At 41.9% G+C, this 23864-nt stretch overlaps 1 protein-coding gene across 5 annotated transcripts in view; it reads left to right on the plus strand.

The window, feature by feature from the left end:
- The first annotated feature begins 268 nt into the window (after positions 1-268).
- Positions 269-23864, plus strand: part of GRID1 (glutamate ionotropic receptor delta type subunit 1) — a 710419-nt gene continuing 686823 nt past the window's right edge. For 3 of the 5 annotated variants that reach the window (XM_067552528.1, XM_067552524.1, XM_067552526.1), the window contains exons 1-2: positions 269-492; positions 2902-3057. In XM_067552528.1, the coding sequence (XP_067408629.1) occupies positions 414-492; positions 2902-3057 (235 nt within the window). In that variant the 5' untranslated portion in view covers positions 269-413. Of the gene's footprint in view, positions 493-1460; positions 2107-2901; positions 3058-23864 lie in introns of those variants that run through there. The other 2 variants (XM_067552523.1, XM_067552527.1) reach the window with 1 other exon arrangement.

Genomic DNA, 23864 nt, shown 5'->3' on the forward strand with positions numbered 1-23864 from the left:
GTCTTTTGCCCAGATTATATTGAGTGGCGAGGCTCTGCAATCACGTGGTCTGGGGAGGGGGCGGGGGGGAGAGGCGGTTCTCCGCAGTTTGCTGTGTGCTGGGGCTCAGACGCACACAGAGTGGTGAGGAGCTGCTGCTGCTGCTGCTGAAGTCTCTGCCCTGCTGCTGCTTTCTCGCGGCTACCCAGGATCTGTCTGTCTTCATCTGTATTTTAGCCCCAGCCTTTTTCTTCCGGTCGTCCCCCCGCCCCGGGCTCTCCATCGTCTGTCTGGGAAAAGCCTTGGGGTTTCGGGGCTGGGATTTTCTGGTCTGGTTGGTTTTGGTTTTTTTTATCTGGGGTTTTTCTTCTTCTTTCCCCGTACCTCTGTCTCTCCACCAAACCCGGGCTGATGCGCTGTACGAGAGGCTGGAAATGGAAGTGGTGATGCTCTGGCTTTTCCCCTGGATATTTCAGTGCGTTTCAGTGCGGGCGGACTCCATCATCCACATTGGTAAGCTGGGGGGGGAAGGGGGGGAGCAACAAATAAAAGAAAGGGATGGTGTCTCGTTAAAACCCACTAATGTCACGGACGGAGGGCGAGCGAGCCCCATTCGCTCTCCAGAGAGAGGGGCACAAAACCCACCCGCATCCGTCTAATCGCGAAGTTAGCAGCGAAAATGAAGTGACGCCGGGATTCTTTCTGGGTGCACGGATGCCGGGAGCACGTTAGGGCTGAATCGCGGCGGGGGTTTCTCCGGAGGCAGGACCCAGGTTTGCTGTTGCCGTTCGCGGCGGTGTAGTAGACTCCGGGCTGAGACCTGTTTGCGTGCGAGGTTTGCTCTCCCTTCCCCCGCCGCCCCCCGCAAACAAGACAAGAGAAGCAGAATATGAACCATCCCATAGGGGAAACTTTCGAAAAATCCCCCCCCCCCGCCCTTCCCAAGTCATAGCAGATGCCATAGCCCCGACGTGCGGGAGGAACAAGTTGTCTGGGAAAGGGTTAGGAGAAGCAGGTGTGGGAGGAAAGGCTGGGGCAATGAAGCGTACTGGACTGATCAGAACTTGTGTGGCTCCGAGGAGCAGGGTCTAGTAACGTCCAGGGAAAGTCTGGCAGGCCACATGCAAAGATCTGCAGTCACCCTTTGGCTGGCGTTGAAAGGTACCGGCACGCAGGCAGATGAGGGTGGGGGAAAAGAGAGGGATGAAACCCTCCACAAATCACTGAGACAAGGAGGAGATGGAGAGTGGCGATTCCCATCCGCCGTTGTGGGGAGGGGGCAGGGAGGAGGAGGAGGAAAATCCTCAGGGAGGAGGGACGCCATGGAGGCAGGGGAGGCGGGGTGGGAGTTTAGGCCGGAGCTGGAGCGAGCGCGCGGGTGTGCTGATGGACATGCGATGTAACAAGTTTCACCGGAGAGGAAGCTCCTGCAGGGGCCACATGTGACGAGGCCGGGGCAGGTGTGGGAACGGATTTTGAACCACCTGCTGTGGCGGCGGCGGGGGTAATGAGGCTGCTCAAACGCCAGCCCTTTAGGAGGCCGAGGGAGAGGGCCAAAGCAGCCAGCACTGCGGATCTATCAAAGAAAGAGCCCGAGGCAACTTTGACCGCTGTGTTAGGAAAACCCGGAGCTACCCAAGAATCCCGAGGGGGCGAGGGGGAAGGGCGCAGAGATGAGGGGAAGACCTAGTGGCGTCTCATCCTCTCCGGCACTGGACACGCGGGATTTCAGCTGCACTATGAGCGCGTCATTTACCTTGGATGCAAACTCCAGATTTCTGCCTTTTTCACGATTTGCTGAAGAGGAGGAAAACGCTCCCCATTTCTCAGCCGTGGAGGTGGAGAGGGGGAAGAAGGCCAAAGACATAGCAGCTGGCGGAGGCAAAACATTCTTGAAGCCTCTGGCCCTTTGCCCCTCTCCTGCCAATGGGAAATGTGAAGGCCAGCTAGAGACATTGGGCTTTTTTACCTGCACAAACTTCAGCCTTAGTGATACAACTTCTTCCAGAAATAACGGCTTCAAAAGATTGAAGGGGAATCCGGAACCTGTGAATTTACACGAGAATCTTTGTCAGACTTCAGGACACAGAACTGGTGTGAATACGCAATATTTTGTCAGGGTGGGAGGTAACAAATGTTTTTATTTTTTAACTTAAAAGTCCTTGATCTGCAGAACAAGCTAGTAAATCTAATGTGCACGGGTAGAGTATATTATGTAACACAACTCGCCAGATGTTTTCATGTTAGTGCATAAACACCACCCTGAAATTAGAAGCTTTCAGGTTCCTGAACACAAAGGCTGGCTCTACGTCAATGTGTGTGTGTGCAGCAGAGAAGCAAAAACCAAAACAAACTAGGTGCACAGCAGAAAAGCACTGAGCAAAGTTGGGTGTATTTCTAACACTTCTCTCTTTCGATTACGTTTACACTTACAAAGCACGGTTTCCTCCCCACTGGATTTGGTTAAAAACCAGTAAGTGCTAGGCAGAGAAGTATACATCACCTCTGGGGGAAGAACAGCCTTCATGGTGCAATTCTAGTTGTGCTGCACCTCTCCATTGCAGGCAGTACACGTGGAATGAGCCCTGGGAGAGAGATTGAATCCACCTGTACAACAACGATAAACCCGGGAGCGGGGAAGCTGGTTGTTGGTAACTTGTTTTGAAACGCCGAGCTAGACCCTGGCTCAACAGTGCTCTTTCCCGGTGTCCGCTGGAGCTGGCCGTGCTAAAACATCCTGCAGGCTAGGGGAGAAAGGGGAGCGAGGTAGCTGATGTATATACAATGAAACTCTGTAGGTACGGAAAAACAACCAAGAAAAGCGATGGAGCCTTAACTCTCCCCGTCTCCCCCATTACATTCCCCACCCCCCAGTCCTCGTGGTGGGAAAGATCAAATTCTGATGTGTTCATCCCCCAACAGGTGCCATTTTCGAAGGAAATGCTGCCAAGGACGACGAAGTCTTCAAGCAGGCGGTGTCCGATCTGAATCTCAATGACGACATATTACAGAGCGAGAAAATCACTTACTCCATCAAGCTGATAGAAGCCAACAACCCCTTCCATGCGGTGCAGGAAGGTAAGCGCGGCCGGAGCGCTGCTCCCAGCAGCGGGAGAGAAGCCTCCCTCCGGCCAGACCCTTGCAAGCGCTTCACCGCCCTCCCCCCGGCTGCTGTGTCGGGAGACTGTAGTGTGGGGGGGTGGGAACTCTGCGGCAGATGTTTGCCACAGGATCCAGCTGTGTCCCCGCGTGGGGACGTTATTTTCCCCTCCCCAGACTAATAATAAACGGGAATTGGGTGGGGGGAAATGTCGGCTCCGAAGAGCGGTTTAGGCCCCCCCGCTCCTGTCTTTTATTGCCAGGCCTGGCTGCTGGCGACCTGCGCGATCGGTTCTGGCTGCGCCTCGCCCCTCCGGGAGGTGGCCGAGGGGAGGCGGGTGCAGGGAGCCCCCGTGGCCGAGGCTGTTCTCTTCCGAAGGCGCAGGCGGCGGCTCTGCTGGGCTGGAAAGTTTCTCTCGGCCGAAGGTGGGCGCTGTTTTACCAGGAACGAGAGCGCAGAGCAGAAAAGGCTGCCTGGCATCGTGGGGCCTGGGGGAGGAGAGCAGCTGTAGAGTTCGTGCTAAACTCCCCCCGGGAGCCGGGGCCGCGTGTGTGAGCACAGCCGGCCCGCACGGTGCTCGTGTGCACGCTAAATACAGCACGCTGGGCTCTCGGGGCACACCGCCCCTCCGTGCACGCGGTCCCCCACCCTGCGTTTGCCTAGGCAGCGGCGCGTCTTCTCTGGCTGCAGAGATCAGTGGCAGGCTGGCTAGGCGGGCTCCACGTTGTCACGTTGCCTGGCCGGGAGTGAATGCAGCTCAGGCCCTGCAAAGGGGCGAGCTCTCCCCTCTCCTGCGGACTCTGGAGCAGGGCGATCCAGCCGAGCCGCCCTTCCTTGAGGTGCTTGCGCAGGGCTTTGGCACCTGTTGAAACTCAGAGAGGACGGGCACCTGTGGGGCCAGCCCACTTGAAATCTCTGCTCGCTGACAGAGGCTTCGGGTGTCCGGGGCGGGTGTGTGTGTGTGTGTCGGTGTGGTGGGGCACATCCAATAATTCTAAGGTGTAAAGGCAATGTAGTAAGAGGCAGTGAATTCTACCCAGGAGGGAATGGTTGGGCGTGAAGTGTGCGAGTGTGTAAGGGAACCGTGCGGTTCTACGGGGATAAAAGGCGGCGGTTACTATGCGATGTCTCTGAACGATTCATGCAGAGGGAGTGTGAGTTGAGCTTTTTTTTTGGGGGGGGGGGCACTCTCCTGTCGTTTGCCTCCTGAGTTGAACTCCCCATACACGCAGATCGCCTTGGATGGGCGCAGAGCAGGGGTGCTTGTGCATGCAAGAGAGACAGTAGCTCAAAAGGCTGCTTCCAAGAATCGGAATGGTCAGACGCAATTTGAGCGGTCTGGTTAAGAAACCAAAACACGTTATTGGTGCCCAAGCGTTTAGGCTGTCCCTTTGCCCCGTTGTGCCGTCTGTGAGGTCCATCTTATCGTATTGCGGGTAGAGTGAGAGCTGGAATGGAAGGAAATATTAAACATCCCGTCACTACAGAGGCGCGGTGTATCCTGAGTGTTAGAATGCGCAATGTGGGGATACTGCAATACATGTGAAACGTTGTGCAATGTCACCGGCCTTAAATCACCCACGCTAACACTTTTTTTAAAGCCTTTTTAAGGCTTTTTTCCCTCTGTGTCTGGAAGCGAATTTTGATTCAAAGAGAGAAGGATAGTCTGATTTAAAAACCGAGGCTACTGATTTTGAATATGTTTAGATTTTACGAGTCACAGGAGAGGATCAGATACAGTTGGACTATAAAAGAAGGACTAGCTGAGAGATTTAGAAATCTGTTTGGAATGGAGACGATGCTGTCCTTGTTTTCAGTTGCGTTTAATAATACTTTATGAGTATGTTAACTCCCTGTTGTGTGGATGAACGGGGAAGCAAGTTTTTGAAGTAGGGAGAAAACTGGGAACGTCGTTAGAAAAACAGCTGTTTTATTTCACTGTTTTGATTCCACTGAGGTTTACCTGTGTATTAAATGGGGTAGCTAAGTAACTGGCTGAACATTTTCCTAGCGTTTATAAGATCTGACAAGTACTTACATAGGTAAATCATTTCAATTAGCTTTTTTTTCAAAGGAAAATGTTTGAAATTAATCAGCTTGTCTTTACAAATAAGACTTTAAAAAGATGTTATTGGGGTTTGATGAAGAAGCCAAGGTTGATTATTGCCTGTTATTTCAGCAGTTATGCTTAGGAGTAATAATTATTCTAGAAAAGAGAGCTATTTATATACCCCGACAAGAGTATTTTTTAAAATGATTCATCACTAGTCTTACCCTTAATATTACAGAGCACAGGGAAAATAATTTTTTCCTGTGTGAAAATTTGCATTCATACATATGTATTTATGTGTAACTTGTGTACATGCAAATTATGGTTATAAAATTGCATCAAATATTCATTTTCATAAATCTCAAACAATTCCTTCTGATATCTTTTTGCCCCAGTGTATGCTGCTTTGCTGTCACGTAAATTCAAGTCAGCAACAAAATAAACTTGTTTAAGGGATTATTCCGAAACCCATTGACATAAATGGCATTCCTTCAATAAGCTTTGGATCAGACCTTAAATTCTTGAAAAGGGAGTAAGAAGGGTGTTTGTGAATAGGGAAAAAATATATATTCACAAACTGGAGAGAAAGAAAACCCCCTAAGGAATAGTAGGGTTCATTATTGGCAAAGACTAACTGAAGGATCATCTCTCCCTACATTTGCAAAATCTCTGTGTCCTATATTGGAGTTTATTCATATTCATGGAAGTGACAGTAGTTGGCTGGCTGAACAAAAAGTAAAAGCTTTAAACTATTTTGATCACATTGGGCTATAAATTGACAGTCTTGTGGACAGCAAGTCCAACTGCTGAGCTTGTTCTGAGAAACTTGACCAAACTAGAGAATACTACTTGATTTAGTAGTTCTCTTATTTTTCCTTTTAATCCTGCAGGAGTAGCAGTACCTTCAAGAAAGAAGAATATTACCAGAATAATAAATCACTGTGAAAACTGTGCATTGAAACAATAGGAAGGATTCTGGTTAGACGTCAATCTATTTGGTACAGATAATTAGGCACCACAGCATACCTTCAATGCCTGAATAAGTGTAGGATCCAGATTTTCTTGGAAATGCCCAGTGATGGACAGTGGGCACCTAAATTTAGAATCATTTCCTGCAGTTCTGATCATATGCTGGAGATCAGAGGAAATGTAGAATGAATGTTACAATTACACTGAAAAATCACCCACTGTGATCTCACTGTTAAGACTTATGTAGTCCTCTTCTCTCTGGGACCTCCAAATGATCCTATCTTCATCCAGTGTATGTCAATAACTTGCCACAATGGCTGAGTTAAAAACAGAGTGGCAGTGTTTAATTCAGTTTCATGGCTTTTTATTGGTTCAAGTCAGACCCGCACCCCTTTTTTGGGAATGAATTTCCTTCCTTTGCAACTGTTATTCAACATGCTGACAGAATGATGCATGGTATGCACCAGTAGCCATGCCCTTTGTACTACGCAGTATCTTTCAGCACTATATTACATGGTGTCATTCTTACTATTCAAAGTTTCATTGTAATCAGTTGTGCAGATGCCCTACCCATTTCAGTAGGACTTTGCTTACAGTAGTCAAAATAACCTGGAGCAAAATCAGCTGCTCAAACTGCTCACAGAGCATTGCTATTACTACATAAAATGCACTGACAGCCATGCTATTCTTCATGCACAGTGTCTTTCTAAGTGGTGCCATGGAAATCAGTGTTGTAAGTGTAAGTTCATTACAATGGAACTTTGTGTAGTACAAAACAATTTGGAGTAAAAATAATCCGGTGTGATATTACTGCCAGAGTAGCTCACAGAATCAGACAAGGCACACACTATTATTTTTGGTTTCAAGTACTTTTCTAAACAACATTACCCTGTAACATTGTGAATTATTCTTGAAGTCCTACTTAAATCAATGGTGCAAGCAGGCACTTCATTTCAGTGGTACTAAGGTAATATTATGAAAAAAATAAATACTCTATATGACAAGGCTTATTACACAGTAACAGGAACTTAATTACTGATAATATTTTTTTAAATGCACTTGGGCAATTATTTAATATATTAGTAAGATTGTTTTCATGGGCAGGAAAAAGATTGAAAAGCAGCAACTGCAGTATTTTCTCAGTAGGAGCAGTTCACTTTCAGGAATAATGGCTTACTAAAAGTATTTTATTTTCCAAAACCAAGCCATTTTCAACACTAGGAGATCTACAGATATACCTTAGACATTGGAAAAAGCTATTGGGACCTTTGCTCAAGAGAGTACAGTGATGGTGAAACCCCAGTAACTGTAATAGGTAAATGAGAGCCTAGTGTCTGTCTCTCTCTCTCTCTCTGACCCCCCTTTTTAGGTGGACTTCTATGCTAATGGGTTTACAGATGCCTGAGCATAGCAGTTAACAGGGAGCCTAACTCTAAAACATGATGCTAAGTGCTTCTGTAATCCCTGTCTGCTTAGTGTGGTTCTGTCTCCCTCTAATGGCACCTAGACCACCTAGATCTTGATGTCTTCTAGGGCCTTAGCTAAGTGCCATGTGACTTTTAATTCATGCAGTAGAGGCTCATACGCTGCTTCAGAGGTCCTAGGTTGGATCCTGCCCATTGTCAACAGGGGCTGTCAATCTTGTGGGGAAATCTTCCTCTTATCACTCAATAATAATTTGTATTACAGTAGTGCCTCATTGCCAATGGTTAAGGCCCCATTGTGCTAAGTGTTGTGCAAACAAGCAGCAAAGAAACAGTCCCTGTACCACAGAACTCACACTCTAGTTTTATAACAAGAAGATGCAACAAGTGGATGAAACAAACAAAAGAGGGCAGGGGAGGAGTATGAGATAACAGTGAAATCTAGACTCTTCTGTGTGTACGTTGAATAGGACTTGATTGTATATTTGTGTTCTTGAACTGGAATTACGCTTTGTGGAGTATTGTCTTTTATGCGTATAGCAATTAGTTTTCACTGAGGGAAAAATTCATTGTAAATAGCTGGCAAAAAATCAAAACCTGAGAATGGTTATTCTGGTTTGGCTGTTGTGTAGAAATCCGCAAAAGCCATATAAGCAATGTTAATTTAATTGTTGATCTCCTATGTTCTCTTCGTTGTAAGGAAATAGTGTGCTAAGTTTTAAACCAACATCTGTAAAAGTGCTGAGAGGTGAACTAGTGCAAGTAATTTTTTAATCAGTGACCATAGCAGTTCCTTAAGGTGCTGCTCATTTTCTTTCCTGAGCTAAGAAGTTTGAAAGCTCAAAGGTGTAAGAAACTCTTCTACTGATGAAACTATGAAATATTTGGAAAATAAAGTTTTCAATTCAAATTGTCATTTCTGAACTTGCTGACGGAGTGGCCATGTTGAGGAAAAGTGAGCGTGTGTTTGAAACAGGAGTCTAAATACAACTGTAAACCAGTTTCTATCCTATCTTGAAAATACAACTGTTAAAGGTTCAAAAAAAGTGTGTGTGTGTGTGTGTGTGTGTGTGTGTGTGTGTGTGTGTGTGTGTAAAATAGTTAAGCAGTAGATCTAAATGTTCTTAATCACAACTGGGGCATAGAGGTTAACAGCACAAAAAATGTTTTACCAACTTTCACAGCGCATTGTGGGGAGAGGATCTGGTGGAGGAAGTTATTCAGAAATCTTGAAACTGTTTTGAAATACCTGTTTCTTAATGAGTGTTGCAATACATATCCATGCAGCTAGAATTGCAGCTTGTTGTTCTGTTTTCATAGACAGTAGGTCCTTTCAAATGAATTATTTCTAATTTTGGCAACCTTGGTTGCTTGTGGAGGGAGGTTAAAAGGCAGTCAGCACCGGAAAGTGGAGCACACTTCGGAATTGAGATGGAGCATGATGTTCTATAGATTGATTGATTGTTTGTAGTTATTTCTTTATGCCATGAATGTTGCAGTGGTATATGACTCTCAGCTGCTTACTTTTCTTTCTTTTTCTTCTTTTTTTTTTGGTGGGGGGGAGGGTCAGGTCATGTTGTTGTGTACCTTGGAGTGAAGCTATTCTCTTGTCTTTTGCATGTGGGATTTAGTGAAGTTGGGGGGCGGGGAGGGGGAGTTCTCAAACTGCTGTAGCCATGTACATATGTTTTAAGTTACAGTTACGGCAGGCATTGAGAATTTTTGGTTGTTTAGATGTAAGTTGAGCTGCATGTAGATACCTAAATGTACAAGTGAAACAGGAGCATTCTTTGTTGTTCTAGGATTTGTTTGCCCAGCCAAAATTCAAAGCAGAACCTAAGCACATGCATAGCCTAAGGGTATAGAACTGTGGAGGCCAGGGACATGGATCAGCGTTCATGTTGGCTCCCCGGAACTACCCGGCCCGGGTTGGGGAAGCTAATGATCCAACCAGCAGACCAAATTCAGTGTTGAATCCTGGTCACGTGCCACCTGAGGCATGTTGTGCATATGGTAAGATGACGACTGTGGAGGCAGTATACTTAGTGAATTTCTGTGAGATTCTGGGTCTGTCTCCCCCCACCCACTCCCTTACAACTTTGGAGTTTATTTCAAGGTAGTGAAAGTGATACTCTGAGTAGAAGCTCATAAAGGAGGCAGAAGCTGTATTGCAATTACCCCTGGATAGAGCCTTCAGTTGCAGGGACTGCTTTCTCCTTGGGATGAGAGCAGATTTAAGTGCAAATGGCCATAAATAATAACTGGAGAAAGGCCTGCCACCCATGGTGAAAGTGCCCCCTCAGTCTTTGAGCAAGCTTAGGATAGTTCAATATATAAGCCTAGAAGAAAATTGGTGTCATGTAAACATGAAATTTAGGCATTCTGATTTGTTTGATTATCGCTTTTAGATGAAAACATGGCCTCAGAGGTGAAAGTCTGTTGTTTTGTTATGTTTTATATTTTCAAGATGTTTGGTGTCCAAAATGGGGAGAAAAAAGCGAGGTAGAATTGCAAACCATAATGGATCTCAGGAATCCTAATGTATTCTAGTTCCTGGTTTAAAAATATAAGATTGTATTGATTTGGCTGCCTTGGATGGGAAAATGTATTGCTTGGTTAAAAAATACTATGATGCCTCATACTTCAGATTCAATATTTAATAGTAAATATAGAAAGGATTCTAGCTCTTGTCTGCCAGGCTTGCAAAGGGTTGATTTTTATTAATGTACTCTCATTTAATTTTTTTGCTAGTTGTTTTTCATGTGTCTTTCACTATTATATAGCCTCTCCTTTATCTGCTATTCTCTTGCAGCTCGCCTGAACACAGATTTCAAGCTGGCTTCATTGGGATACAGTGTATTGTTTAGAACTTTTTGACAGCTAAACTCTGAGTTCTCCAGAGTGAACATATTGTTATATACATCATCTCTAGTTTCATTCTGAGCTTTCAACGCATTCTCAAAACCAGCCAGATACAGTGTAAGCAGGGGATTGCTCCCGTAGTCGTAGAGACCTGGCTGTGTAACTACACATTTTCTAACTAGTCTACTGTGGTTAAAAGCTGTTGCTCAGCCGGGTGAATGTGCTTAACATTTTTACCTCCTCATGCCTTCCGAGACCAAACTGAGACTTGTTAAGGACTGCCACAGTGAAAGCATCTGTGACACAGTCGTCTCATTCTGTCTGTGCTATTATGCTCTTTAGCTGTATGGCTCGATACAGTCTTTGGCTAGAATATTCCACAAAATTAAAGAAAACAATGTTTTGCAATCTCCCTCTTTCCCCACATGTGCGTTTTTGTTACGTGATGTTAATGGCAATGACCCTGTGGTTCCTTCAGTTTGAAACAAATATATGCCGATATTTCATAAACGGGAGCAGGCAACAAATACAAGTACCTCTAATTACAGCTGGGTATTTTGAGGCATAGCTGCTCATGTTAGTACTTACTGTTCAGTTGTAGCCTCACATTTTTGCACCTATCTTGCACCTGAGAGGCTACCATGCTGAAAATGTATCCCAAATATTTTTTATTTTTGTTTTGTAGAGCGCATATTGCCCAGGGATGAATTTACTTCTCTCTCAATCCACATCCTTCAATAGCAGCCACATCGTTTTGGCTCTGTATCACGTGTGATGTAATGCATTCATGCCTGTGCAGATCGAGGGGGAAATTGAATTTCCAGTCTTCTACTGCCCCCCGCACATGACATCAGTGGAGTTTCATGCTTCGGCTGTTTCTACGTATCAGTTTTGGGAAATCTCCCTGCTTTTCACTACTGCTGGTGCAGCTGTACCAATGATCATGACAGTGGGAGTGTTATCTATGCAGGTCAGGCACTTTCACCACTAGGTTGCCTAACTTTATTTAGGGTGTGGTGAAAAATGGCTGTGCCCATGAGTTAGTAAAGAAATTCTTCTAACTTATTTAGAGATCAAAATTCATTTTAACCGGCCCACTCTCCACAGTATCAGTACTTTCAGCTCAGGCACTTTTTCTCAACTTTCTAGAAAACTGATTTTATACAAAAAGCTAACTTTAATAGGAGTGATGGTGTGTTCTCACTTAGGAAACAAAAAAACTTATAACTAATTTATATAAATCTTTACAGACAGCTTTCCTAACAAGAAAGTGTCCATATATATGACACACTGGGAAAAGGATGTCAAAAGATAGATTACCAAGAGGAATGGGGTTTGAGCCATTAAAAAGCACCAACAATCTCAATCTGTAGCACAATAAACGAAAATTTCTTTAAGATACTGTTTCAGTGGTACTTTACACCAGTCAGGTTAAATATGTAGACTGAATGGGGGGAAATTTTGGAGAAATTGTGGTGAAAGAGGAGATTTTTATGCATATATGGTGGGTATATTCAGTTGTTAGAGAGTATTAGCTAGCAGCTACTTGGCTATTGGTAACCTCTCACTGGAAAAATAAAAATAGCCCAGCCATTGGGGGCTGGTTCAGAAAATAGGGGAGGCTGTGATTATGGAAAATTAACACACTGATTATATATCCAGTAAAATGGAAAGAAGACAGGTAGATATTTGGTTACCTTTTATTTAGTACTCAGACAAAACACATTCACCTGCCCCCCCCCCCCCCAAAAAGGCACATCTGTCCATTTTTAAAATTAACATTTGATAGACACACCTGCTCTGTTAACTATGTGCATATAGAGACTTCACTCAATTTAATAAAATCACTAGAAATGACATTGGTATTATAATGATGCTCACTCTGTAATATGGTAACACTGTTAAATGTCTATATTCCTGTGTAATGTCTCTTTAAACAAAAGCTACCTGTTGTAATGATTGTTTTGTTTCTGATATTTACAGGCAAGGATTTGTATACTTGTTAAAACTTACTAAATAGTTTTTTGTTTTTTGTTTTTTTTTTTTAAATGGCAGTACCCCATCTATTCTAAAACTCCCACTGTTACTATCATGGTGGAGTTCCATGAATGGCAGTATAACCATGGTCCTTGTTTACAGTGGGCTTGTTTCTGTTACACAGTTAGCTACTCTTGCCAGCTGTTACTAGCCAGTTCAGTAGAGCTGGTTTGCCAAGATGGTGGCTGCCTTTGGCTTCTTACAGCAGGTCTACATGACATGACACAGTGGTTAGAATGCTGAAGGTGCCTGGAATCCTATCTGCACTATTACTGTAACCCAAATGGAGCTGCATCCATCTTATCTGTAGTGGAAAAAGCTTCTAAAAAGTCTAGAGTAGACACAGTCTGGGTGATTTCCTGGAAAATGTTAGCCAAGGCAATACAGAATGAAGGCAGCATATGACCTACAGATGAACAAGATCAGTCTGTAATATAGGCTCTTTTCTACCTGCTAACACACAAACTGCTAATACCTTGATTTAGCAACCACTAGGTGTGAAGCAACCATAGATTTCAAGTTAACTTAATTCACTGAGTGGCTGCAGGATTGGCTCACTGTTCTCCTAGAATACCAAATGGTATCACCCTGCTTTTCATCAAAGATTTAATACCAAGAAGCTATTGTTGGGTGTTATACTACTTCCTTTATTTATACAAAATATGCTACAGTATTAATTAGCATACTGTGAAATATCATTTCAAATCAGAATTAAGCAGTGTTTATAAAAAAGTAAATGAACATTTGTGTCAATGAAGTTTCTTTATTTAAAAGAAAGTCCATTTTTTCTTGATCATTTGCCCACTTTGGTAATCCATGATGGGTCACCACACTCACTACTGTAAATTAGCGAGTTCTGCTATAAACGTGAAATGAGTTTTGAAGATATTCTCTCCCTGTACTTGTGCACCCTTGGTATTAGAATTGCTAAATCATATAACCCTAACTATTAAAATACACTGTGTATATGGTGTGTATATATGCAAATAATTTAGATGCTGGATATTATAAACCTCTTTTGCACTGAGTAGAAAAATGTCTTGAGCTTATCTCTATTCATACAGTCTAACTGCCAGAGGTGATTAAAGGAATCCTGTATTCCAAGAATGATATTTTAAATTGCATCTTAATATATAAGGAATGGGTGGGGTTTCATATTTTGATGTGATTCATCATTCTGTGGTCCAGACAGAGTGATAGGAGTTCAAACTATAGCTCTTTGAGCAGAGAGGCTATTACCATGTTTATTAAAATCATGCATGGCTTAGTGTAGTTGTATATCAAAAGATAAACAAAACATAGTGATGAGTTCTTCTCACAATAGCGAGCTCTAAGTTAATGTTGTGTTCAATGAGCCTATGGCTAAAATGGTTACTGAAGATGTAAGCAGAAGTTGATACCCTGGGGTCCCAGAGATCTCTTTTTTTGGATAAATAACTACTTGCTTGTCCATGACAAAGCAGTTAAAAAGGACATTGTTCTATGCTTTCAAATAAATGATATAGACAATATAAAAAGAGGTCTTCTCAGGTGGCAGGCACAGCAATATTAGGAGGCCAATTGATAAGCAGAGCCTCTCAGTTGAAATGTCAGAAGTTGTATCTTTTGCCATTTTAAGTAAAACATAAATCTTGTGTTGGACTTTCCTCAGCTTTTCTTGTAAAAATAAAAAGAGATATTTATTGATCGCTAGATAGATATAGGTATAACTTGCCATACATTTATCTAAAACTTACTTTTCTGGAAGGTTCTAAAAGGAATAGTTGCTGTATTTTTATTAGTCCCCTATGGAATGTTGTTACCTGATGCTTCTAATCTAACCCTTAGATGCACCTTCGCTAAAATGACTGACTGGAAGCATTGCTGCCATACAGTAGATTTTGTACATTGACTTGAAATCTACCTTTTCTTAGAGGAGGTTTTCGTTTATCTAAAACTGCCCAAGCAGAATGGAAATGGCCTGTTGAAAAATCACCCTTTGTGGCAATGGTCCCAGTTTCACACATGCTTTCCACAGTTCACAATGATGCATGCATACATATTTGCACATATCCAGTTTTATGTTTGGCAGCCTTCTCATGCACTTGAGCATACAACTTCTGTTCATATATCCAGAAATAAGATGCTTTTTATTCATTTTTAGAATTTAGTGCAGTTGTAAGGTGCTGGACTGTCAGGCCTGGAGACTGAAGTCAACTAGTCACGGGATACATATAGGGCATGAAGACCTGCAATCTTCCCTATCCAGTGCATTTCAACCTTGACATGTGGGAACAACCTCTAGAACAGAGAAGCCAGTTCATTCTCTGTGTCCCTTCAATTGCTGGTCTCTTGGGGTTGAGACTCAGAGCAAAGGGTCCAATTAATGCCAATTGTGAAAGGAGTGTTTGGTGATGTGATACTTGTCTGCTAGGGATTGGAGTGAGGCCACTAACTAGCATGCAACATTTTGAAAATCTATTTCATAGTGCATGAAGATGTGTCATAATTTCAGGAGAAGATTATAATGATATGTTAATATGCCAAGATTTCTCTCATTTACATAGCTTTAAGGCAATAAGTACATAAAATGAGAAACATGTTGAGAGGGTTTTCTTTTATGTACTTCCTAATGGCTTGTGTTTAATTATAATTTGGAGACTTGATTGCTGTGCTTGAAACTATTTTCAGGTTTGTGAGTTTTGAAAGCATTTAGTCGACTTGCAAGGTTTGCCTGATCAAAAACATTACTCAGGTTCTCTGGCGGGTAGCTTGCCCCACACCAGTGGTTCTGCTCTGAAATTCTCATTTGATTTTGTTGTGGCTTCTTGAGTACTATCTATTTCCCACCCTCCCCTTTTTAATGTTAAATATTCAGTAAGAAATGATATCTCAAAGCACTAATGATCTCCAGTTAAGGGTAAAAAGAACCAAGAGGCATTAAATTAAGTAGTGCTGTTTGGCTGCATTAAACCACCCAGCAGGGTTTCTACTGCTTGACCTTCCGGAGATCTACTCCCTTAGCAACCTTTCAAAGAGGGGGGAAAAGGGACAGTTAGAAGGAGGACCTGAAACTATTTCCCCTTACATTCAGCTGAATGATGTCTGAGGAATGACTTGCACTCTAACCGTCCCCCCAAACTACCCAGTGGGATCCTAGCTCTTGTTATTCACTCAGTATCTTATTTTAACTCTCTGTCTCCGTCTTTGAGATTTTAGCCAGCAACATCATTCATAAAATGCTCCGTAATATCATCATCTTGATCACGTTGGCCCTCTGGCTTGCTCTTATTTAGAAAATGAATAAATAAAAGGATTTTATGTCTGTAAAGTTAATGAGAATTGGTTTTGTCAGCAGGTGAATGCATCTGCAAGACCAAGGCTTTATGCTGTTGGCTCAGGTTGTGACTGGGAGGCGATAATCATCTTCCGCTTGTTTCCACACAGTATATATAGAACACGTAATGCTGCGGTGCATCATTGTCATTGCCCTTTGGGATGTCAGCATTACCCATGAGTAAGGGGGAGGGGGTGAAACTCAGTGGTTTTGGTTTATGGTGGATTTGAACCTCTTGAGTTCCATTCCATGTTGGCTTTACCCTCACCTGAATTTTGCTTTGTTTTAAATGAATCTTCCCAAACTCAAAGGAAAAAAAGGGAAACTTGGCTGCAGCTGATGAATTTTGCTTGCTTTTGTGTTGTTGAAATCAAGTGAAACAGAATTTTGCTTGATATGCATGTGTAACCACCGTCCAGAGGAGGAGAGGGTGGAGGCATAGTAGTATAGGTCAGAGGGGTTTCAAGTGCAATGGGGTGCATGGAAGAAGACACAGAGGTGAGGAGTGGTCTCTCCCTATAATGTATGTCCCAACTCCAATCACACAGCAATATACATTTTATTTTTACTCAGTGCTTGATCTTTTGTAGTCTCTCCCGTTTCTCTCTGTTTTCTTGTGTCTGAAGTACTTCAGTTACTATGGAAACAATAATGTTATTGGTATGGGTGGAGCTTTGTGACACCAGCAAGAGGAGACTAAAGCTTACTTATTCCATGGTTTGCTCAATATTCCATAGTGGGTAAGGTGACTGTAACTCATAGAGCTGGACTCGTAATGTGGCGCAGAAGGCCAGGGGAGAATACCTGCCTGCTAAGAGGAAATCTCGGCTAGTGTTCAGCTGGAGAAGGCAGCTCCTTCAGCAGCTGACCCCTGTGTAAGGGGAAGGAGAGAGTATTTCATCAGGGCATGACTGAGTGATCTCCATTATGCCTGGTCCTCTATTGGTGTAAGATCTCTGCCCCAGTGCATCCCTATCTTGCATTTGGGGGTGAGAGGCTCCCTGTGGCTGCCACTCTTGCTAGATCATAGTAGAGCATGAGGGCCTGTATCCGGACTGCATCATCTCACAAACTGAAACACATACAAAAATAACAATCTCAGAATTCATTGCTACTTGACTGGCTTTGAAAGAAGGGCTGAGAGGAACATGAGCATCTGTGAGAGCTACCATGGAATGCTCTTCAGGAGGAAAGACAGAAGCATGAGCTGTCTTTCAGTCAAGCAGTATCCTGAATGAGCCACAGCTTGGCACAACCTGACATACAGTATGTCATTCCTGCTAACGGCAGGGACTTGGCTCAGCTCAGGCTCTCCGAGAGCCATTGGAGCCCACAGGCAGAAATACTGTGAAGCATAATGAAAGGTTGAGTTATTTTACCAGGATGTGGTAGTCATCTTGCTCACCTCCCCACAATTTGATCCAGCAGCAAAGCCCATGCAGACAGTAGCACTGCTATTCTAAGAGAGGTTACAAAATTGAGAAAGGTCAATTTACTTGGGCTCTAGTGGATACAATTACATCTTGCTTTTACAAAACACAGACAAATGCAAATAGAACATAAAATCATAGCCACCAGCTAACAAAGCCCATAGCTAGTGTGAAATCATGTCCCTGCTGGAAAATCAATGCGAATTTGGCCATTGTCTTCAATGAAATCAGGGTGTCATCCCTAGGATGGAGGTCAGAGTGGACAACCCCTGAGATATGAGGAGATACTTCCGTTTTTTATTGGACATCTATTAAAAACTATAATTCCAATCCTCAAAGAGCTTTCTGACCACCTTGCCACTTCTTGTTCTCAAACCATCCCTTCTGCAGTGCTCTGCTCCTCCACTGGGAGCGATCTGCCTCCTGGAGCCTGTGTCTGCTGCTCCTGGCACTCTCGTCAACAGAAGATGTCACTTCAGCCAGCTCTAGTGTCCTTGCAGGCTACATAGAAGCCCTTGTGGCAGAGGTCTCTCTGGAGTGGCACTGATTTGGTGTATTTCCTGGCTATCTGAGGCACACATCCTCTATCTTGAGCTCTTCTCATTTGGGTGGCACTGTCTGAGCAGCCTCCCCATGGTGGACTTTCTGTCAAGGACCCTGTGCCCTAGTTTATACATACAGCAGATCCATCACCATTTTAACTCTGTGTCTCAGATAGATTTGTAAACTAGTTCTCCTAATCCTGATGTCTTTTTCCACTTTCTTCCTTCTTGCTATATCTCTCCTCTCGCCTCTTCTCACTCAGTAGCTTGGTGTGTCTCTGATTCTCTCCCAACCCCCATCTCACACTCAGTGCAATTGAATTTATGAACATGCTCCTTTTATGACTTACTGGATTATTATATTTCAATTGCATTTTAATCATAATTATGACAACATCTGTTGGCAGCAGTACACAGATGTTTTTCAGAGCACATTCCCTAGGATTTGGAAATGGTTATATATCTATGCTAGAGACAGCACCACACATTTCTTCCTTTTTGCCATTTGAACTAAAAGGAATGTGATTGCATTATAGGAAGTGGAAATGTGCCTTTCGAAAACTTGTTGCCTTGTTCAATGGCTTCCATTGCAATACTTTCTTACCTCCCCATAGCTGCCTTCTGGTTTATCTATACCAGAGAACCCTAGCGCTTGAATAGTGAAAAGCTTAAGTCCTCCTCCTCTTCCTTTCATTTACAAAACACACTCATTTTCTTTTGGTTTAATTTTGCTTTGGAAGCTGCATTTCTTTGACTCCATCAGAAAAAGGAAAGCATACACTTACAAACAAAACCTCATGCATCAATACAATACCCAAAGGAGAGGATCTGACGGTAGATCTACGGAGCAATTACCGTCAAGAAAAATCTAGAAAATAACATTGACGGCAGCAGTCAGTTATGTTTTCTACATAGCATGCTGTCCGCATTGACCATTAATTTCATGCAAATTAAAATATGGATTGGCCACTTTGATAAAAAAAAATACTTGATAACATGTCACTAATTTGATTGCATAACAGAAATACGTGCCTTCCCTTTTCTTTTCCTTTGTGCCTGATGGCTTCTGTATTGAATAATCCTGTATGTCTACTTTTGCTCTTTTGTCTCTTTGGGTTTATTGTCCAGCAGTCAAGTGGTGTTTTTGAATTCTGTGATTGTCATTTAGGCAGAACAGTAAACAAAGAGACTCCTCGTGGGTATACAATAGCTATATTTTGTCCAGCAAAGAAGTGGAGGTGGCTGGATGAAGGTTGAGTGGGGATATACTGCTGATCACTCTCTCATTCTGTGGATTTATGCCCTGATTCTGCAATGTATTCTGCACACTTGCCGGCGTCTACTCATCTGGAGTTGGTTGCAGGATTGGGGTCTTAGACAGTTCTTCGCCAGTCCTACCAACCCGTCTTCAATTCTTCACATCGACAGGGGACAGACTTCTGAAACCGAATCAGTCAGCTGGCCCAAAGGAGTCAAACTGCTTTAGATTGTTTCTTGAAGGCAGTGAGAGTGGTATCGTTTTTGAGGGGAAGACTGAAAAGGGAGACCATGAATCTTTGGAACAGGATTGGTTAGTTGTAATCTTGTGGCCCTGTTTCTGTTTGTTTGTTCAGACATAGCTTCATTTAGCTTTTGTAAAAATAAATAAAGAACAAATAAACATTATCTAAGTTAGTACATAAAGAAGAGGATTATTTTGGAACTGTCTTCTTCCCAGTTTATGAACAGAAGAAGAAATGTGTTTGAAAAAGCTCAGTGCCCTTTCTGCAAGCCAAAATGACAAAATTGACCTTGGAGTTCTGTGATTTGTAGTATGCCGGTTTTGGATTATAATCCCTATTAGTTGTGGCACTTTGTTTTTATAAACTGTAAAGTGTGCCCAGTGCTGTACAGGCACAATCTACCTTTGCCAAACAATTTACAATCACAAAGCGCAAAGTACAGACACAGTAAAATACAGTACAGAGCAAGTGCAGTGTTGTGTGATTTTGAAGCATTCTTTTCTTTTGAAATAGACTCTTATTGTGATGTGTAAATATGAGCAGCATCATATCTTAAGCTGTGCAAACAAATGATTCTTCAGTCCAGTGGCTGAATTGAAAAATAAAAAGTTTTTTTTTTTTTTTTTTTTGGGTTAACCTGAAATGAAAATGTTCCAAAATGGTCAGAGAACCGAAATGCTGAAAAACATTGTTTCATGCCAACCAAAAAGGTTTGTATTGATCCAAAATGATATGTTTCTTTTTGAAGTTTTAAAAATATTGTTTAAAATAAAGTTGAGAGAAATAAATGAAAAGATGAAATGTATTATTTCAGAAATGCTAAAATAAACCATTATTTCCAAAAATTTTTTGAGTGAAACAATTAACTAAAATTGACCCAAATTTGCAAACTTGTTTCCATTACCCCAAATATGCAGTTTTTGGTTAAAAAACGTTTCATAAGAAAAATTTCACTCAACTCTAATCATATGGCCTTGGAGAAGCAATGTGTATGGTAAATGCAAATGACATTTTGCCCTGATAGATTCAAGTGAAGCTAAGTCATAAGGACATGATGAAAAGAATGGGGGACTAGAGGGTGAAGCAGAAGAAAAAAGGCTCAAGCCTTTGTTACTTGAATTTGGTTGACTGGGAGATTTAACAAGTCAGGATTGGATTTCACAAAGTAAAAAATAAAGTAGAAGAAGTTTATTTGAATGTAGAAATGTGCAATGGCAGCTGAAAAGACTGTTGGCTTCAATAAATTTTGATTCCTAGTAGACAGGGTCAAAAAATGGGAACTTTTTCAAGAAAATTGCCCATTTTTGTTTTCGTCAAAAGATCTAATTTTTCTGACCAGCTCTACATCCCATCAAATATATGACATCACTAAATAAGCTGTTAACATCATGAGACCACAGCTAGATCTGAATATAGGTGCATATCTGTCACGATGTCATGAGACGTTCTTTTAAATAGGCAATTCATTGGATTGCTTTTTAAAATATAGACGTTCCTATATAAACTGCAATATGTCCAACCCAGAAGGTTTACAGGTAACACTCCATCCACAATTGGTATCCACATTTGCAAATAATGACTCACATGGGAAGTATGGCCTTCAATATAGAAGATTTTGAGCTTCAGTGCTTAACGAAGAAACAGCCTGCAGTGCACCCATCTGGAATAATCCCTAGATTATAGCCGAAGACAGGAAAAATTTGCTGGCAGCACTGGGTCCTGAGGCTGTCTTTTTCTTATTGAAATGCTGATAAAATTATTAATGCTAAAATAAAAAATATTTTGGAGGTGGTTTACAAATAGATTAATTGGTATAAGAAATGGACCATTTTCATCCTCTTCATCATCCCTTCCCTTTTGATTAGTTTTCATAGAGAATTTACCTTTGTCTATCTCCTTTTTATGTAGAAAAAAACATTAATTTGGGAAGTAAACATGTCAAAAGATTGGTTATCTTGGCACCTAAGCTTTAGTTCACCGCTAGTTCATATGTTTGAATCTGACACGATTAGTTAGTAGCTGAGAATCATTATCTGAAAACTCTTGGGCAGCCCATCTAATGGAAAGAGTAGTTTCAATCAAGTTTGTAGCAGAAGTGCAGAACTCCCTAAGTATGGAACATAAATATACTAACTCAAATTAACTTTCTGCTATTTATTTTCTTTGACATGGCCTGACATACTATTTAATTTGGCTGGGTGGTTTGCAGAGCTGAAGGTCTCTGTCACACCACTAGCCAATTACAAGGACTATTGAGTTTGACTATTTCTTTGTTGAAGTACAAGCAAGTATCCATGTCCTGGGCCTTGATGTAAACTCGCCCTCCTCCCCATACTTACTATTCTCAGGTACATTCTATAGGACAGGGTTTCTCAATTAAATTTCCCAGCGGAACCCTTTAGGCTCCGCGGGGAAATTACACTCATACTCGATACCCTCCGCCAAAAAATCCGGGACATCTTCCCTTTTTTGGCGGTGCGGAGAACAGCTGCTCTCGGCGGCGCGATATCACTTTCTCGTGGAACCCTAACAGTGTTCCTGTGGAACACCAATTGAGAAACACTGCTATAGGATAATATAGTCCAAAGAAGGACTGTTGTGATTCTTCAGAGGTAATGGACCTTGATGAAATGAGGTGGGTATAAGAATTCAGGAAATCTGACAGTTTTAAACTGAGATGCCTTTCTATTTGCTAAGCATAACTGGTTCACTGTCATAATGCAGACTAAAAATCTTAGATAGCTCTACTTCAATGCGAGTAAGCTAGTGATTGATTATTTTATCTCCTGTTTATATCATTCATCAAAGCATACGGTGTTGAGAAGGCCTGGAAAATTCTCAAGGGCTTTATCTCTGTTAATGCAGCACATGACAATGGAAAACATCTCATACTAATAGCATCCTCAAGAATTTATAATATCATATGGCTACAGTTGCAGTAATTTCATTGAATCTTATAGGTGATGCCTATTTCTCCCCACCCCCAATTTCACTGAAATGGTTGCAGGCAAATTCTTGAAATCTTCTTCCTTCTGTATGTTGCACTTGAATAATCTAAGGGAAAATGGCACATGTTTCTTGAAATCTTCTTCCTTCTGTATGTTGCACTTGAATAATCTAAGGGAAAATGGCACATGTTTCTGTGGAAATTCAGGCCAATTTCGTACTTAAAATTTTTTAAAAAAGATATTGTTCCTACCAGGCTCTTGATCAACTGATAACTCTGTATTTATATTTCCCAAATTCTAAAATGAAATCACTGTGTATAATAACTGTGTGTTTCTGTTAATTTTTTATTCTTCTCCCAATTATTTTTTTAGAAAAGTTCTTGCTGCCCAGTTTAATTCACAGAAGTCTAATTGAAAATCACAGTCTGCTTTCTTCCAGTTCATAGGTGCTTTGCTAAAATAGAATTTGCAGAAGTAAACTAACTAATTTGCTGTGCCTTGGAATCTAAACCCTATCACAGCTGAGGTTCTGGAGCATGAGTGATTAGTTTTAAACCCTTCTAAACTGTTTGAATCTCATGTACTTGATGGCTCAAGCTAGTTGGAAGTTTGGACATGGAAAATTCTCCAGATGTCACATGCATACGACCTTTTGAAGATGGCATCCCACAAATCCATGTTGTAGGCACTTGTAATACAGAGTTTGGGATTTTTTTCCTTCTGAGTTAGTCTGGTTCTTTAGAAAGAATCAGTGAGGGGGGCACAGAATTTACTTTAAAAGGACTAAATGCATGAATTTATATTGTTCATGTCTGTTCATTGCAGTCTATAATGGCATTTAGCTTTTCATTTGGGGCTTTTGTCAGTGTCTGTTGAATAACTGCAGTTTACTCTTTTAGGGCCAGATTTTACATGTGAGTTGATTCCGAGTTCCTTGTATGCATAATTGTTTGCTGAGTTGGGCCCATATTTCCTAAACAGTCAAACTGATGGAAAAATAGTTGCAGCTAAGCTGTATGGGCTAGCTCCAAATCCCACTGAAGTCCATGGGAGCTTTACCATTGATTTCAATGGGAAGAGAATTAGGCCAATGCTGAGTGTTTTTTGAAAATTCTACTCTAAAAATTCACATGCAAATAGTCATGTCACAAACATTTGCACATTCAGCCAGCCAGGGAATAGAAAGGATAATGTGTCACTTATACGACCAGTTACATTTAAGCCCTACACCTCAGATTTGCAATATTCCCCATCTGTTTGTAGAGGAAATGTATGTGAAGCGATTGATATCTAAATATGCAATTTGATAGCAGATATTCTATGTGCAGAGATAAAGACTGTGTGTGTTGAATAAATTATTTGTTGCAAATTATTCACTTGCTCTCCTTCTTAATATAAATTGGTCAGTAAACGTATTTGAATGTCTTCATTAGTCCCAGGAATGTTTATTGCAAGTCTGTTGCCATGAAACTCAAAGTGGATAAATGTTACATCTAAGTTATAGAATGTATAGTCTATTGTAGTAGTGTTGGGAAATGGTGCAAAGTCTACTGCTTTTAAAGGGCCTGATCCTGTGATATCTGAGCACCCTTAACTTCCATTGATTTCATTTGGGGCTGAAAGTATCCAGCCCTTCCAAAGAGGTACTTGGCAGAATTGAACCTATATCAGATGTTTTTCTCAGATGATAGCAGACTCTTACACA

This window comes from Emydura macquarii, unplaced genomic scaffold, assembly GCF_026122565.2.
Source record: "Emydura macquarii macquarii isolate MOO-44397 ecotype Brisbane River unplaced genomic scaffold, CSIRO-AGI_Emac_v2 contig_1390, whole genome shotgun sequence".
NCBI classification, from domain to species: Eukaryota; Metazoa; Chordata; order Testudines; family Chelidae; genus Emydura; species Emydura macquarii.